The 14,385-nt window shown below is 38.7% G+C and overlaps 1 protein-coding gene across 1 annotated transcript in view; it reads left to right on the plus strand.

Moving 5' to 3' along the window:
* Positions 1-2,114: 2,114 nt before the first annotated feature.
* fa2h (fatty acid 2-hydroxylase) overlaps positions 2,115-14,385 on the plus strand; it is a 36,711-nt gene continuing 24,440 nt past the window's right edge. Inside the window, exon 1 of the mRNA XM_063912074.1 lies at positions 2,115-2,538. Coding sequence (XP_063768144.1) covers positions 2,257-2,538 — 282 coding nt within the window. The 5' untranslated portion in view covers positions 2,115-2,256. The remainder of the gene's footprint in view (positions 2,539-14,385) is intronic.

Below are 14,385 nucleotides of genomic sequence, written 5' to 3' on the forward strand. Positions count from 1 at the left end.
TATAACAGGTGGTTTTTGTGTTGATCTTCAGGTTAGCTTGCAAATCAATCATAACAAAAGTAAGAACATATATACAGTACAGAAATGTGATGCAGAAGCACAAGGGAATGACGTTAATATCAAAGAGACATATCCATAAATACCTATACATCAAAAACGGTATCTATGTGTGCCCGGGTGCAAATAGCATTGTTGACTACGGACACCCGGATGTAAATAGCCTCATTGGCTATGGGCACCCCGGGTGAAAATAGCATCTGCCAACATAATAATGCCTCTTTAGTACAAAGCAGTGCTTACTTGTGGTCCCTCATGCCAGATTAATAAGGGTCAATGTGGACATGTGCTGGCAGCAGTTTAAACACATCTGTAAAGGATTTTTTCTTTAGAAATCCTGTAAACTTCAAGGTATTTTGAAATATGTAGCCAAATATAAAGAAAGTGTGTTAATTAATCAAGATTCTTCTCCATCCTTTACATTTAATTCTTTAACAATGTATTATAGAGAAGGTGATGTGAAAATATTGTATTAGCAACTGATATTTCATCTCAAAGGGCTTGTTTTAATGTTAAATGTTATTGCTGGCATGCCTATGGATAAGGAAAAAGGGATAAGTATCATAATATAACATGAGATGATGTTTATTTCCAATATAACAAGATGTTTGTTACACTAAAGTGCGGTTTCCTTTCCTTCCTAACACCTTTCTATTTCTATTCTAATTTTTTTTTTTCAGGTGATGTTTCACCAACTGTCTGAAGACCCAACCTCACCCATTTACTACATGTAAACTATAGCCTACTGTTGATCTTTTTGCACCCACTGCTGTTTTCCAGAACACTCTAGGTCAGGGGTTTAGTTTTCATTATTGTATATCATATTTAAGCAATGTATTTAACTGGGAAAAAGTGCATCAACCTGTATTTAATACCTTAATAAAAGGAGAGTTAAACCCTCTTGAGCTCAACCGTAACATCTACATCGTTTTAGGAAGCTAGCAATGTGATAAAACGTAGCTACTATTTAAACAACTGCATCAACTAAAAATGAAGTCTAGGCCTATAGCTTTTTAAAGTGCAATTATTTTTGCCCGTTAGGTGTTGACAGCACAAGGCAAATTCACTAAAACCCGCATGAAGGCGCTCGTGGACAAGTATGGTTCTCATGCTGTATTTATGACTCATCAGTAACTTCCCCGAAATACTCAAATTAGGTCGTAAATGTCACTTGTTACACCGTATAATGTTTTTTTTTTGGGCAATCATTGAATTTTGTTTGCAGACCTTTCAACAGTAGGTTTATAGCATACGTCAAGTCTGTATATAATAGTTTATTTAATTACGTTTTACTAAAAAATGAATACTATAAAGCCTTATAATTTAGCTCCGCCCCCTAAACAGCACATGTTAGTCATATGGGAAAACCGTACATAACTTTATATTTTTCTTTAAAATATTTCTGTTATTTTGGATTCACCTACGGAAAGGAATTTTTCCGACACTACGTGAAGGCACCAGAGCTCATCTGTCCAGTGAAGATAACGCTCGTCACAGATGTGTAAACAAAGACACACCCTCTGTTTTAGGAATAAATAAAAGATAAAATAAAAAACATTAAGATTTTATCGACAATCTTTACTTTAATTGACCTGTTGATGATACAGTTAAGTTTTGGAGATGACATATTAACCCGTTTTTAAAGATTTGGTGAACAATTATTCAGTCTCTATAACTGTCGAGAGCCTGCTAAAGTGTTGAAAATAACATTTAATTAAATAATAAAATAGTTTTATGTTTGCTCTACATATCAGCCTTGAGAAGTCATCTTTATTGTCGCGCGAAGAGTGCTTTCAGATCAACAGGTGCGTCTGGATGCCTTCACGGAACATATAAGAATCGGTAACGGTGGTAGTCTTACATAAAACTGGTGCTAGGAGACAACAAACAGTTGTCTAAAGGTTGTTTAAGAAAAGAGGATCATCCCCCAAGGAGGTGTGTTAAGTTTGAAACACCTGCAGGCTGCTGGATCTGTTAATAAATCGTATCTCTGATCTTTACGGAGTGTCTGAACGCCTCACAGACCCCGCCTCTCGCTGCTGTCCTCTGAGGAGTAGTTAAGAGTTTACTGCCCCTGGGTGTCAGCGGTGAAGTTGAACTCTCAGTCAGTAGTCAGTTCCACGGTCCTCTGAGGAGGTCTTTCTGCTCTCCTCACTGTATTCACTTTTCTTCATTTTGTTTTTGTTTTTTTTAATCAGTATGTCTCCCTCCACGTCCCCACGGTTTTTCAAGGAGAGGGAGGTTGCCCGCCACTGCTCCAAGGACTCCTGCTGGGTGCTTCTGGGGACCAGGGTGTACGACGTGACCTCTTTCTTGCGGATGCACCCGGGTGGGGAGGCTCTGATACTCAGGCGGTCAGGGAATGACGTGAGCCGAGAGATGGAAGGACCCCCCCACCGGCACTCGGAGAACGCCCGGCGGTGGATGGAGCAGTACTATATCGGGGAGCTGGACAGGGACGGCAGCACCGATGAGGCACAGGTAGGGTTTGACCAGAGACATATCCCGTAGAGAAAATACCTGTTACACTCGAGGGTCGTCAGGGTGTGTCAACTGACAGGTAGCTTAATTGTTTTACAAAATGACAATTTTCTTTGGTCGTTTACCACTAATATAGCCCCCAGTCAAGGCTGTTGCGCCAGAGGTGGAAGAAGTATATTGTACTTAGGTTAAAGTAGAAGTACGATAGTGTATAAATACACAAAAGTCCTGAATACAAAATGTCACTCAAGGAAAAGTATTAGCATCAACATATACTTAAAGTACCAAAAGATAAAAGGACATATTATCTAGATTGGTCCATTCCAGAATAATATATATTATATGATTTGATTACAATTATTGATGCATTAATGTGTTTATCAACATGGTAAAGTAGTGTAATGACCATGTATGCTGCAGGGTAGCTTTTGAATTTTACTCCAGTTATTAACTAAAGTCCTATTTAAGAGTTGTTTATATTTCAAATTATTTATCAAAATCTGCACAGTAAATAAAGCTATTAAATAAATGTAGTGGAGTAAAAGTACGCTATTTACATTTACTTTACACCAGTGCCCTCACTCATCATGTAAACCGCTCTTTTAACGCCCCTAAAATAGTGAAACCAGAGGAAAATGTCCCCTAGCCTATTAACTGTGCCCGGGGAGCCAATATTCCTCACACTGAGCCATTATGTTGCCAGACATTACAAGCTATACACAGGTAATTTAAATTGGCTGCATTTGAGTTGTTTTGAAGTTGAGTGGCTCTGTAAGTAACAGGTGTATAATTGTTTCTCACTTGACTTTACTGGGCGTTTCTGTGAGTCAAAGGAAAAAAAGGAACTGACAGCTCCCCCCTCCTCCTCTTCCCAGAGTATTGTAGGGGAGGGAATGAGTGGAAAAAGACACACAAGGAGTGGTCTGGCTCCATGCCTGTGTAATATCTGGAGGAAAGGAGCATAGCAGGGAGGGCGGTTCAGGTGATACCCGTGGAGTTAGTGTGTAGGATGTAAGGTTAAGTGATGTTAATGAATGATTCAAGAGGTGTAACTGTGTTTGTGTGAGAGCGACTGGTTTGTCTTGTCCCAGAAAGGATTGAGAGCCCCAAAAACAGTGCAGATTTGAAAACGGAAGCTTCCCATCCTTTGTTGTAAGGTGAATCCCTATTTAATTTAGCTCTCTCTGTCTCTGCTTGTTTCCCTGTGTGTGAGGAGGGAGAAACCAAACAAGTTTGCATAAATCTCATGCCGACAGAGTTTACATTTACATAGCTTGCCCACTCTAATGACATTGTGTGTGGGTGCATATAAGTACTCAACATTTACACAATTGCATTGTTCTTTTCTTCTTTCACATCTCTAGGGCTTCTGTCACTGATAAGCCATAAAAAAAGATTTACTTCTGGACATATTTTGTCTTTCAGATATTGGACTTGCAGATAGCATTCTGCACATGTATCTGACATGTTGGCAGTTATCCCGTGAAAGCTGTAAATGTAGTTAGACGCTTACAACAGCCTTGACACATTTTCACACATTCAGACAAACTGTTTCACACTTACTGGTTTCCCTTTCTGCTAGCATCACATTATCCTCCTCAAGAGACAAAGGTCAAAACACATTTTCATTTCTTTTAAATTTCAACTGTAACTTATTTAGGCATGATTGAGCACAGTTAGTGTTTTCGGGAAGTCCAACTCAAGGTTTGAGCCTTGAGGTAAAAATACATGTGTGTTGGAAGAAATGCCATTACAATTCTAACGTCACAGAGTCTGCCAAAAGACCGCTAAATTTAACAATTGAAGTCATAAGTGTCACGAGGACATTCCAGTTGTTAATACAATATAACCCGTACTTAATTTGTCCTGCAGGTATGGCTGCAAAACAAATGGTTCTTACTTTGTCTCCTTTCTAAAGTCACTTGGTTTATCTGCAAATGATAAACCTGCCCCACAATTAGTTCTGTAATGATTGGCCTTATGGCCTGGCAGTAAATGGTAATTCCACAAAGCAGCGTAAATAGTAGTGCAAAAACAGAATGTATCAACTTTCAGTTACGCAGTGTGACTTTTAAAAGAGGTTTTAATTGTTACTTGGATTGCTTCTAACAGAAAACTCATTCGAGGTCATGTTAAATATTGTAGAAATAATGCAGACTTGCATTCTGTGGAAAGGTTTGTCCTGAGGTATCATCGTTACACCGGTAATCACTGATTAATTGTAAGTCGATAAAATTTAAAACATAGTTAAATGTGTTCATCTTTAACCCAAGCTGGTGTCTTCAAATGTTTATTTTTGGCTAATGCAACAGTTTAAACATCCAACATTTGGTTACCCTCATATGACAGAAAAAGCCATCAAACATACATTTGTCATGCTTGGTAAGTAAAGACATTAATTCACCATCAACATAGTTGCTAATATTTTTTATGTTTATTTATGCCGTTAAAACAAACAAATCAATAAATAACTTGTTTTAAAGGGGCCCTCTTATATTCCCTTTCCTGTAGTGTGTTGTATAGGTTTTCTGTGCATGTAAAGGGTCTTCACAGACTCAAATCCCTGTGTTCCCTCCCAACAGAGATTCTCCACCTGCCTGAAACGCCTCTATTGGACTCCTTTGTTTACTTTTGTGATACAGTGACATAACTACATACCACTTGTGCTCCTATTGGCTAGCTCAACTGTTGACCAATCACAACAGAGCCGGCTAGCTAACCAATCAGAACAGACTGGGCTCTGGTTTCAGAGCGAGGGTGAAAGAGGTGCTGCAGTAGAAGCAGTTTGAGAAAGAAATGGAGCATGTAATCATTTCCCAGTAGAGGCACAAAATAAAGTTCTGAAACCTGAAATATAATCTTGATACTTGCTGTGTAAGACCCAATTTAACTTTACGGAATGTGTTTTTTCCTCTTTAGTTACATATATTGCAGAATTACCTGATGCCAATGTTACAATGAGCTGTCTTATTTTGTGTTACGTTGAGATTCTCTGCAATATACATCAGTATTAATTCGCACAACAAATCATTTTTAATGGGCAAATACACTCAAATGCTATTTGTTTTCCTTCGTAAGTCCTCTGATATGTGCTTTTTGAGGCAGCAGGTGTAAGTGTATTCTGTAATGATGCCCTCTGGCCCATTCTTTCTAGGAAGACCTGCCCCCCAAAGGGTTAAGCCCTTCGAACCGGGAGGGGATACAGTCAGCTCTTTTCTGTGTCTCAGAGGAGATTGCTCTGCCACATAGGACAAAGTGTTTGAACATGCTATAAGCAAATTATATCTGGCTTGGTAGACATTATCGGACCTGTACAGTATTTTGTGTTTTAGGTTCCTCATATAGCAAACAAAATGGTATTAATGGGCAGAATAGAAAAGATGTTACACATGTTTCCACAAATGCTCAACAATTGATTGACATTTTTAGATGCTTTTTGAATCTGTTTGTTTCTCAGATTTTGCATTTTGTGTTCTGGTTTTACTGCATTTGTTCAAATCCTCTTGAACCCTTGTGTTTTATTAATGATAATTCCTTTTCGTTTGAATACAGCAACAAGTGAATAGAATAGAAAGCCTTTATTGTCATTATACAAAAATATACTAATCAGATTTTTGAATGCAATCATTGCATTATCTGGCAGGACTTGATCTCCCGTTGCTCTGTGTGGTAGGACGCTAGGAGGGTTTACTAGTGTGTGTGTGGGTGCTTTAGCCATCTAGGTTTACAATCAAACAGAGGTGCAGTTTATATGTCAACAAATTAAACTGGTTTGTAATAGATACCGATTTCTTCAAATCTTTGTCCCTCAGTTTGGACTGCTTAATCACTAAGTGATTACACTTTGGTGTTACAGAGCGATGCTTCGAAGAATATTTGAGTAAAGACAGCGGCTGCCAAGCTCAATGGAAGTGAGTTGGGCGTTGAAGCAAATTTTCGTAGTGGCCAAGCGATGGTATTACAACTTCCGTATCAGTCACGTTACATCATTGGATCCAGGAAATACCTTTTTCCATTGACTTACAATAGAAAAGAGACCCTGTAAATCAGGGGATACATTTTTCTTTCTTCTTTCTTCTTTCTTCCTTAAAGTTGTACAATGCGTTTAAGCAGAATCCAGGCTAAGAGGCGGGGTTAAAGCAGGGGCACAGCTACCCAGTGTCAGGGGGGTATGCAGCAACAATTTTGCCAACAATTTTTAAGCCTTTGGTCAGAACATCCCGACCGGGTGTGATGCAGATTCCTCGCAGACATCAGTGCCTTTAAAACGACACAAAGAAATCATTATTACCCTTCTAACCAACAATAAACATTACCTTTGTAATCCCTTTTATTTTAAATAAAAAAATATATAATTTATTAGTTTTTGATAGAAACGTAGAAGAAGACAGCCGCTGTCTTCTACGTTTCACTGTAGGCTAGGATATATGCGCGCCAACTCGTTTCATTCATTCTTTCAAATATGATTAACTGGCTGAAATCAGGGAAACTGTCAAGTGGAACGTCTCATGACAAAGTTGTTAGTCATGAAGGAGGAGAGGGACCAAGAGAAAGTGAGGAACAGAGACGGAGAGAATATGAACGAGTCCGAGAGAAGAAAATGAGCGGGAGTCAGGAAATGATTGATCCTCGTTTTTATTTATTGTCTCTGTTTCTGAGCCCATGCTCGTTAAGGTTGTGGATCGATGCAATTTATCTTTGTTGCATTATATTTGAACTTTGTTGATGTTGTTATCGTCATGCGTGTTCTGTTTTTTTGCGCATGATTAAACATGTGTCTTTATATGGCGATAAAACAAAGCTTTGTTGCGTTTGTGGTTTTTTTGCGTTTTTTTGGGGGGTGCGTCAACCCGGTTTGGACGTAGAAGGGGGTGCGCCGCAAAAATGTTTGGGAACCGCTGCCTTAAAGTGCAAAAGTAACAAACAAAGATCCTTTAGAACCCTCTCTGTTAACAATAATGTAGCTTTTGTCACGTCACACTTTAAATCATCCTACCTGTTGCCTTTCACCATTATTTAACTGTTGACGCATCCCTTGACATGCCATGTCCTTTTCCCTGTTTCTTTTCCTATTTTCAGCCCCCGACAGCTTTTTTGCTTTATCCATCTCTTCCCATGGACGTCAACTCTCTACTAGTGCGTGCTCGCTCAGCGCTCGCGGCGCCCCTGCTCCCTCTTCTATGTTAAAATTCTATGATGGAATCTTATGAGATAGGGCGCCTCTAGCATGTTAGTCCTCTAAAATGTTCTTTACCTTAAGGAAATGCAGAAACTATTTAGAAACGCACAACAGCAGAAACATAAAGAAAATACCAATTTTATTTTATTATATATATATTTTTACCATCGCTTTGGCGCCCCCCCTGGTGTGGCGCCCCTATGCATCACATATCGTGCATTACCCACTTTTTGCGCCACTGGGTTAAAGGACAACCAAATTGATGCAGAAGATCCTTGAAAGACCAGGGTATTTTGTACTCTAGAGTCAGGCCATTTGCTCTTTAGACTCCACTGAGCTACTTTTATGGGATGAACGGGGCCCTGCCTCCAAAAGTTGTAGTTCTCTTTACATCCACACTGGCTGCAACGACAAAAGAAGAAGCATTAACACAAACACTAGCAGAAGAAGAACCGAGAAAGCAATCTTGGTTCAACATATATCCCTATTATTGTTGTTTCTAAAACTCAGTACAGTATATGAGATATTTAAGGTGTTTTGGCAAGATAAACCCAACGTACAAATATGCGTAGCAGCCAGTGTAGTGGTATGTTAAATTGGGTGAATTTCTCAGTGCAGGTTTAGTAAATACGCAATTGCTTATTCCATTAATCTGTGTGTCAGTCATAGGTGCACCTTTGTTTGCTGTTCTCCTCTCCCTTTGTCTTAAAGGAATTGAACCTGCAAGGCATGTACAGTATACTGTACCTCTGAACTGGATGTGGATATTCAACAGTAAATGGCGCGTGGAACATTCTGTTAAATATTTTTACCATTCCTTTATGTGGATTTGAAATATCAACACATTCAACAGGGTAGAAGTCGTATTCATGCATACAGGAGAATGTATCTCTGTAGTCATGAATTAGGGGGGATAGTACGCTTATTGTTTAATAAGTGGAATCACGAATGAGTATTTAAATGAATGAATGAACAACGAAGACTCTATAGAAGAGCTTGGCAGAACATCAGCATGTCGAGAATGAGACAGTAAGCGAGTCAAATTGAATAGAGTAGTTAAGAAAAACTCTGAGAGGAAATGCCAATAGCATGTGAAAATGAAGCCAAGCACAGATAAGAAAAAAAACAGACATAGGGAATACAAGAGAATCACAGAGCGTAATAATAAATTAAAAGTTTATTTATATAGCACCTTTCAACACAAGGCAATTCAAAGTGCTTTACAAAACGAAATACTTTAAGAAATAGCGGAAACACATTATAAAATGGCATTTTAAAAAACAGTCAGGCTAAGGCTCTGATGATGTGATTGTCTTTCATTAGGAGCAGAGGAAGAGGAGGGGGAGATTGAGGGGCTTAGGGGGGGGACTTGGTTGTCATTAAAATCAATATTATCACCTGCTACATGCCAAATAATGTTACCATTTTTCTTTGGCTGCATCCTAGAGTAATAACCCTAACCCTAAGTAGTGTTTATTACCAGCAGGGACAGCAACACTGATAATGTTTTCACCTCGTGAGTCGGTGTGTCATCATGGAAAAATCTGCTCCTGGGGAAACCTGCTGTAGCAGGATGAACCACAGAAGTCGTTTCAAGTGTTCATTTTTGTCTGTTCACTGGTTTCTCTTGATGTGGACCGTACAAAAGGCTTCATACGTGTAGTCGAGATCAAAATAAAGGTCCAGTTCGAAGTTGGCCGAGGTCCAACTAAGGGGGTGTGATTCGGTCATTGGTCTTTTCACTTTAACTCTATGCCCTGGCCTGATTTGGGGTCACAAGACTTTACAGGTATGCAGTTAAGATTTTTAAAAAAGTAGTGGGGAAGGGACCATTCCCCCCCTGTTTATTAGCAATTTAGATCCCCGGCTGGTGTGATCTCACCACAAGATGATCTGGAGTTTATGAAAGAATCTGTTCATGCTGACTTTCGCGTGATACAAGCCAATCACATGGAAGCAAATTAATAGCACAATTTTGAACTAGGATTGTAACCACTGTCTTGTTATTTCAGTCGTTCCCCAACATGCTGTTAAACTACCACTTTACAACTCTTAAGAGTTTCTCTGAGTTTATCATCACAGTGATACATTACCCGGTACATTGTTTACCTTTGCTACCATAGAAACTGCCGACAAGGCAATTAGCTCTCAGGTGCAAGCCTCAGGTGACTCCCCCCATCGCTACGGTAACACCTGGATAAGAGATTGAGAGTCAGGAAAGAACTGGATGGACAGTCAGAAGGGATGGAGGTGAACATATGCCTGAAAGGTGTAATTGATTTGGGCAATGGCCTCTCAGGAGTGGTACTGAAGCCTACCATTACCCTTTTCTAGTTGTTTTTGCTTAACTTTTCTAAAATATGACATTATTTGTATATCCTGTATCACTTATTTGGTTAGAGATAAACAGATGTGACAGCATTTTTTGAAAACTAAATGTTAAAGAACAAATACTGTTTGGATTAAATCTGTTTTTAAACAATGCATAGTACTATGCAAAGTATATCAGTGCCGTTTAAAGAGTTACGACACTCCCATAAAATTCTAATGTTGTTGGAAAAAGCCAAAAGTAATGCATGTTTCGGGGCGACCAATAGTTCCACACACAAATATTGAGTTAATGGATTATGTATTTTCTGACACATTAATGTATTAGCTGACCTCTAAAGCAAACTTAAGGCCATCTATCTTGCGTTAGTTCAATTATGATGGCAGTTAACTAATGTTTGCAACACTTGGCTAGCTAAGATGTAATATCAAATTCGTTAGGCTAACCTACAGTAACTAAAGTAATTTGCCTTTTGAACTTTGAACATTTCATCCATCAGCTTATCACAAACATTCCATATTTACAAAACTGTTTCCCATGCAAGATGATGTGGAGTAGTATAAAGGAGCATAAAAGAGTCATTCTTCTCCAAATATTTTACGTTATATATTTATTCTATATGGTACAGTTCAGTCTACTCTATACTTTGTACATTGCTCTGCACTGTACTTTTTTTCAACTTCTGCTTAACATTATGTACAATGTTATTAAAGTCTATTTTTTCCATTCTTAACATACTCCACCTACTTGTTTAGATTGTCTTGACATAACATCAGGATACGAAACATTATGACCATAGAAGCACAAGAACATCCATAAGATACTTTAGAAAAATGTATTCTGTTATAGGAACAGAACCCTTCCTTTTAAAATTAAACAAAAAAACGGATCACAGTCTTTCTGGCAATTTCCTGAAAAGAAAATGCTAGGATATATATATATATATATATTTATATATATAAAAAAGAATTATATATATATATATATATATATATATATATATTTATATATTAAAAAAAATTATATATATATATATATATTTTTTTTTCTTCTTCTGTATATTAAATATATATGTATAGAAAACAAGTGAAGTCAGCGTAGTAATGAGTACAAATCTTGTGTTAATACCCGCCAAAAATTATAAATTGGACCGTTACGATCAAGGTGTGTTGTAAGTTTCTCTTTCAATGGTCCTGGTCTAAATAAAGTACTTGAAGACGCTGTACAATTGCTATATCTATATCCTCCAGTTTTTTGTTTGATTCTTCCACCCCACCTTTTTCTCTGATGAACCTGTTTATCACTTCAACTTTACATAATGATATAAAAGTGCTATGTGCAGCAAGTAGGCCTGGGTGGGGCTGTGTGTGTACAGTATTTGTAGATGAGACTGTTTGACCTACATGCCAGGGGGGAAGAACAAAAAGCACACATTTAAAAAAATGTCTTGTTGGAAGCTGATCGCTGGTCAGAGTCTCGTTAACTTTAGATTAAATGTTGTCATTGTGGAAGAAAATGAACCTTTGTTGGTGAGTCACCTGACAGGGATACACAGTGGGATCTTGCAGCAAGTAATACATCAGTGTTTGTGCATACCTGAGGAACAACTTGCTGTCTATTAGCTCCCTGCCTGCCCAACATTTTCCTATTTCCACTCACTCATACTATATGTTGAATATTAAATTTAACATATGACAATGAATCCAAAATTACTTTTTTAAACAAAAAGAAAGCTGTTGCCAACCCCTCTTTTGGGCTGGAGGAAGTTACCATCCAAAACACAAGGCCTGCAAGCTATTTTACTTAAAATGTAAAAGCACCAAGCTATATTGCCCGAAAAAAGTACACTGGGCTGTGGGAAAGATGGTATAACAATAGAAGCAATATGCTACAAAGTGCAATAGACATCATGTCACCTTCTCATATAAATAGAAAAACACATTGGATATTATTGATGTCTTTACGTTATTTTAAATCTAGTGCCATGCCAGTTTGTATTAATGAGGGTAACATTTTAAAAGGTACATTTATATACAGCACATAGCAGCATGGTGAGGCTGCTTGTAGTATTTGTAAAGAACACACTAGATATTCTCTGTATGGTAACATGACACTGTCTGCACACACTGGCCAGCTACACAGAGCATCTGATTCTGGTGCACACACACACCACACACACACACACACACACACACACACACACACACACACCCACACCCACACCCACACCCACACCCACACACACAGGTACAGAGAAAGGCGCGTGGGGATGGAATCTTGAGTCCTTGTAATTCAGGTTCGACTTGATCTTTTAGTTAGAGGGAGACGAGTGATCTTGTTAGTAACACACACACACACACACACACACACACACACACACACACACACACACACACACACACACACACACACACACACACACACACACACACACACACACACACACTGGAATGCTGTTGTATAATGATATCACAACAATAACGTGGTCTGTGAGGAGAGGAGAGTTGTTTATTACTATCCCTCTATCCCTCACCTGGAAAATTATGAGCCATGGGAGCATTCACACACTGTCTTGTGATCTTCCTGTTGACACTGATGTCATTGTTATCAAATCTGAATAGCAGAGCAAGGCACTGATATAATATTTTGTAAACGATGTCATTACTTTTTTAAGTGTTGTCTGAGTTTTAAGCGTCCAAGTCATTATCCGTTTGGCTTGTCCAAATCAGAGAATTTGATACTTTTTTTTCTGTCTGGCACGGTTTCACAGTGCATAAATTAAAGCAGAACAAAAAAATAAGGAATTGTGTTTGGCGTTGTGAAAGAAGCAGGGCAGGAAATGCACTTGCAGGATTCTTTGTTATTGGACAAACATGTGGCAGTGTGAAATGTAAACACAGAAATTGTAAAAAGCAGAGAAAACACTAGCGAAGCGATGGGGAGAAGATACAGTCACAGATACATTAGTTTTCATTCAGAATGAATGCCTGCGATTCGGGCTCTGGATTGTCAACAATCACACAAACTATTTCCACTGTTTTCAAAGGGAAACATGCTGTGATAAGCAGCGGTATTATCCCCTGCATTTTCGATATCCTCCTGCAAATTGGGTCTGTATTATCTTCTGGCTGCACTTCATTCATAAAATGTAGTTGGAAACAGCCATAACCTTCTTCGAAAATGGTCTCGGATTAATGATCACGGCCCAATAAACCACAAATATCTTGAATAGCACCACAGCTGGATTTAAAACAGGTGACTGACCTGTGAAAGTACCAGTACAGACTGGTTACACTTTGTGACCTGGTTTCCTGAGGGGTCTTTGCTTGGGAACCGGAGGGTCATTGGTTCAAGCACCTTATCGAACCAACCAGGAGTGTGAAATGGTACCTTGAAAGATTCCACTTCACCCGCTGATGAGGAAGGCACCAAGACTCACATACTGCTTTCCGGGAACTGCATAGTAGCTATGCAGCTATGCCCCTAATACTCGAATGGGCTAAATGCAGGGACAAAATGTCACTGTGTCTCCAGGTGTGTGATGATAAAAAAGGATTTAAATACTTCATTCCCATATCTGAAACCTTGATGATATAATGAAGAGCTCTTGTGTAGTGAGTCATGGTTTTAACGATTGTATTTGGTGTAAAATGTATAAAGGACAACAGACTTTGGTTATTCCCTACTGTTGGATATACTTGGTGTAATATATGTGGGACTGATTGATGTGCCACACAAGTAGTCGATGTTATCGAACTCTCCACAGTGTTAATGAACTTTAACCGGATCTTTCCACATGCCTCTTGCTTTCTGCTGTTGACACACCCTCAGACAAAAACACACACACATGTTCACAACGCCCAGGGTGCATCATGCAAATTTGACTGTTACATAAATGGTGTTCATTTAAGGAAACCTTTTTTCAGCTTCATCCAGGTTATAAAACCCAGTCCACAAAGGATATTTTTCAATTTAGTGAACCTAAAGCCAGAGTCAACTTTATGATAGCACACACCTTTGGAAAACCTGACCCCAAATTATGAAAAGACAAGCAGTGTATGAGACCAAATGTTCTGGGTTTTTCCCATGTTCATCGTAGAAGTGATAAACCCCCTCAGCCTCCACATGTTTCCAGACTAATTGACCCTTCTCATCTTCTGTGTAACCGGAGACCAGACGTTATGAAAGCGTTTTTTAGCACTGAGGTCACCTAAAAGTTACTGCCTTTGATGCTGTGTCATATCTTTGATGTTACTTATTTACTAAAATGTAGGAGGGATGCTTAACTAATGTTGGTTCAGAACAGAAGTGTGGTCTTTATTAATAAAAGGTAGCAAGG

This window comes from Eleginops maclovinus, chromosome 2 (genome assembly GCF_036324505.1).
Source record: "Eleginops maclovinus isolate JMC-PN-2008 ecotype Puerto Natales chromosome 2, JC_Emac_rtc_rv5, whole genome shotgun sequence".
In the NCBI taxonomy this organism is placed as follows: Eukaryota; Metazoa; Chordata; class Actinopteri; order Perciformes; family Eleginopidae; genus Eleginops; species Eleginops maclovinus.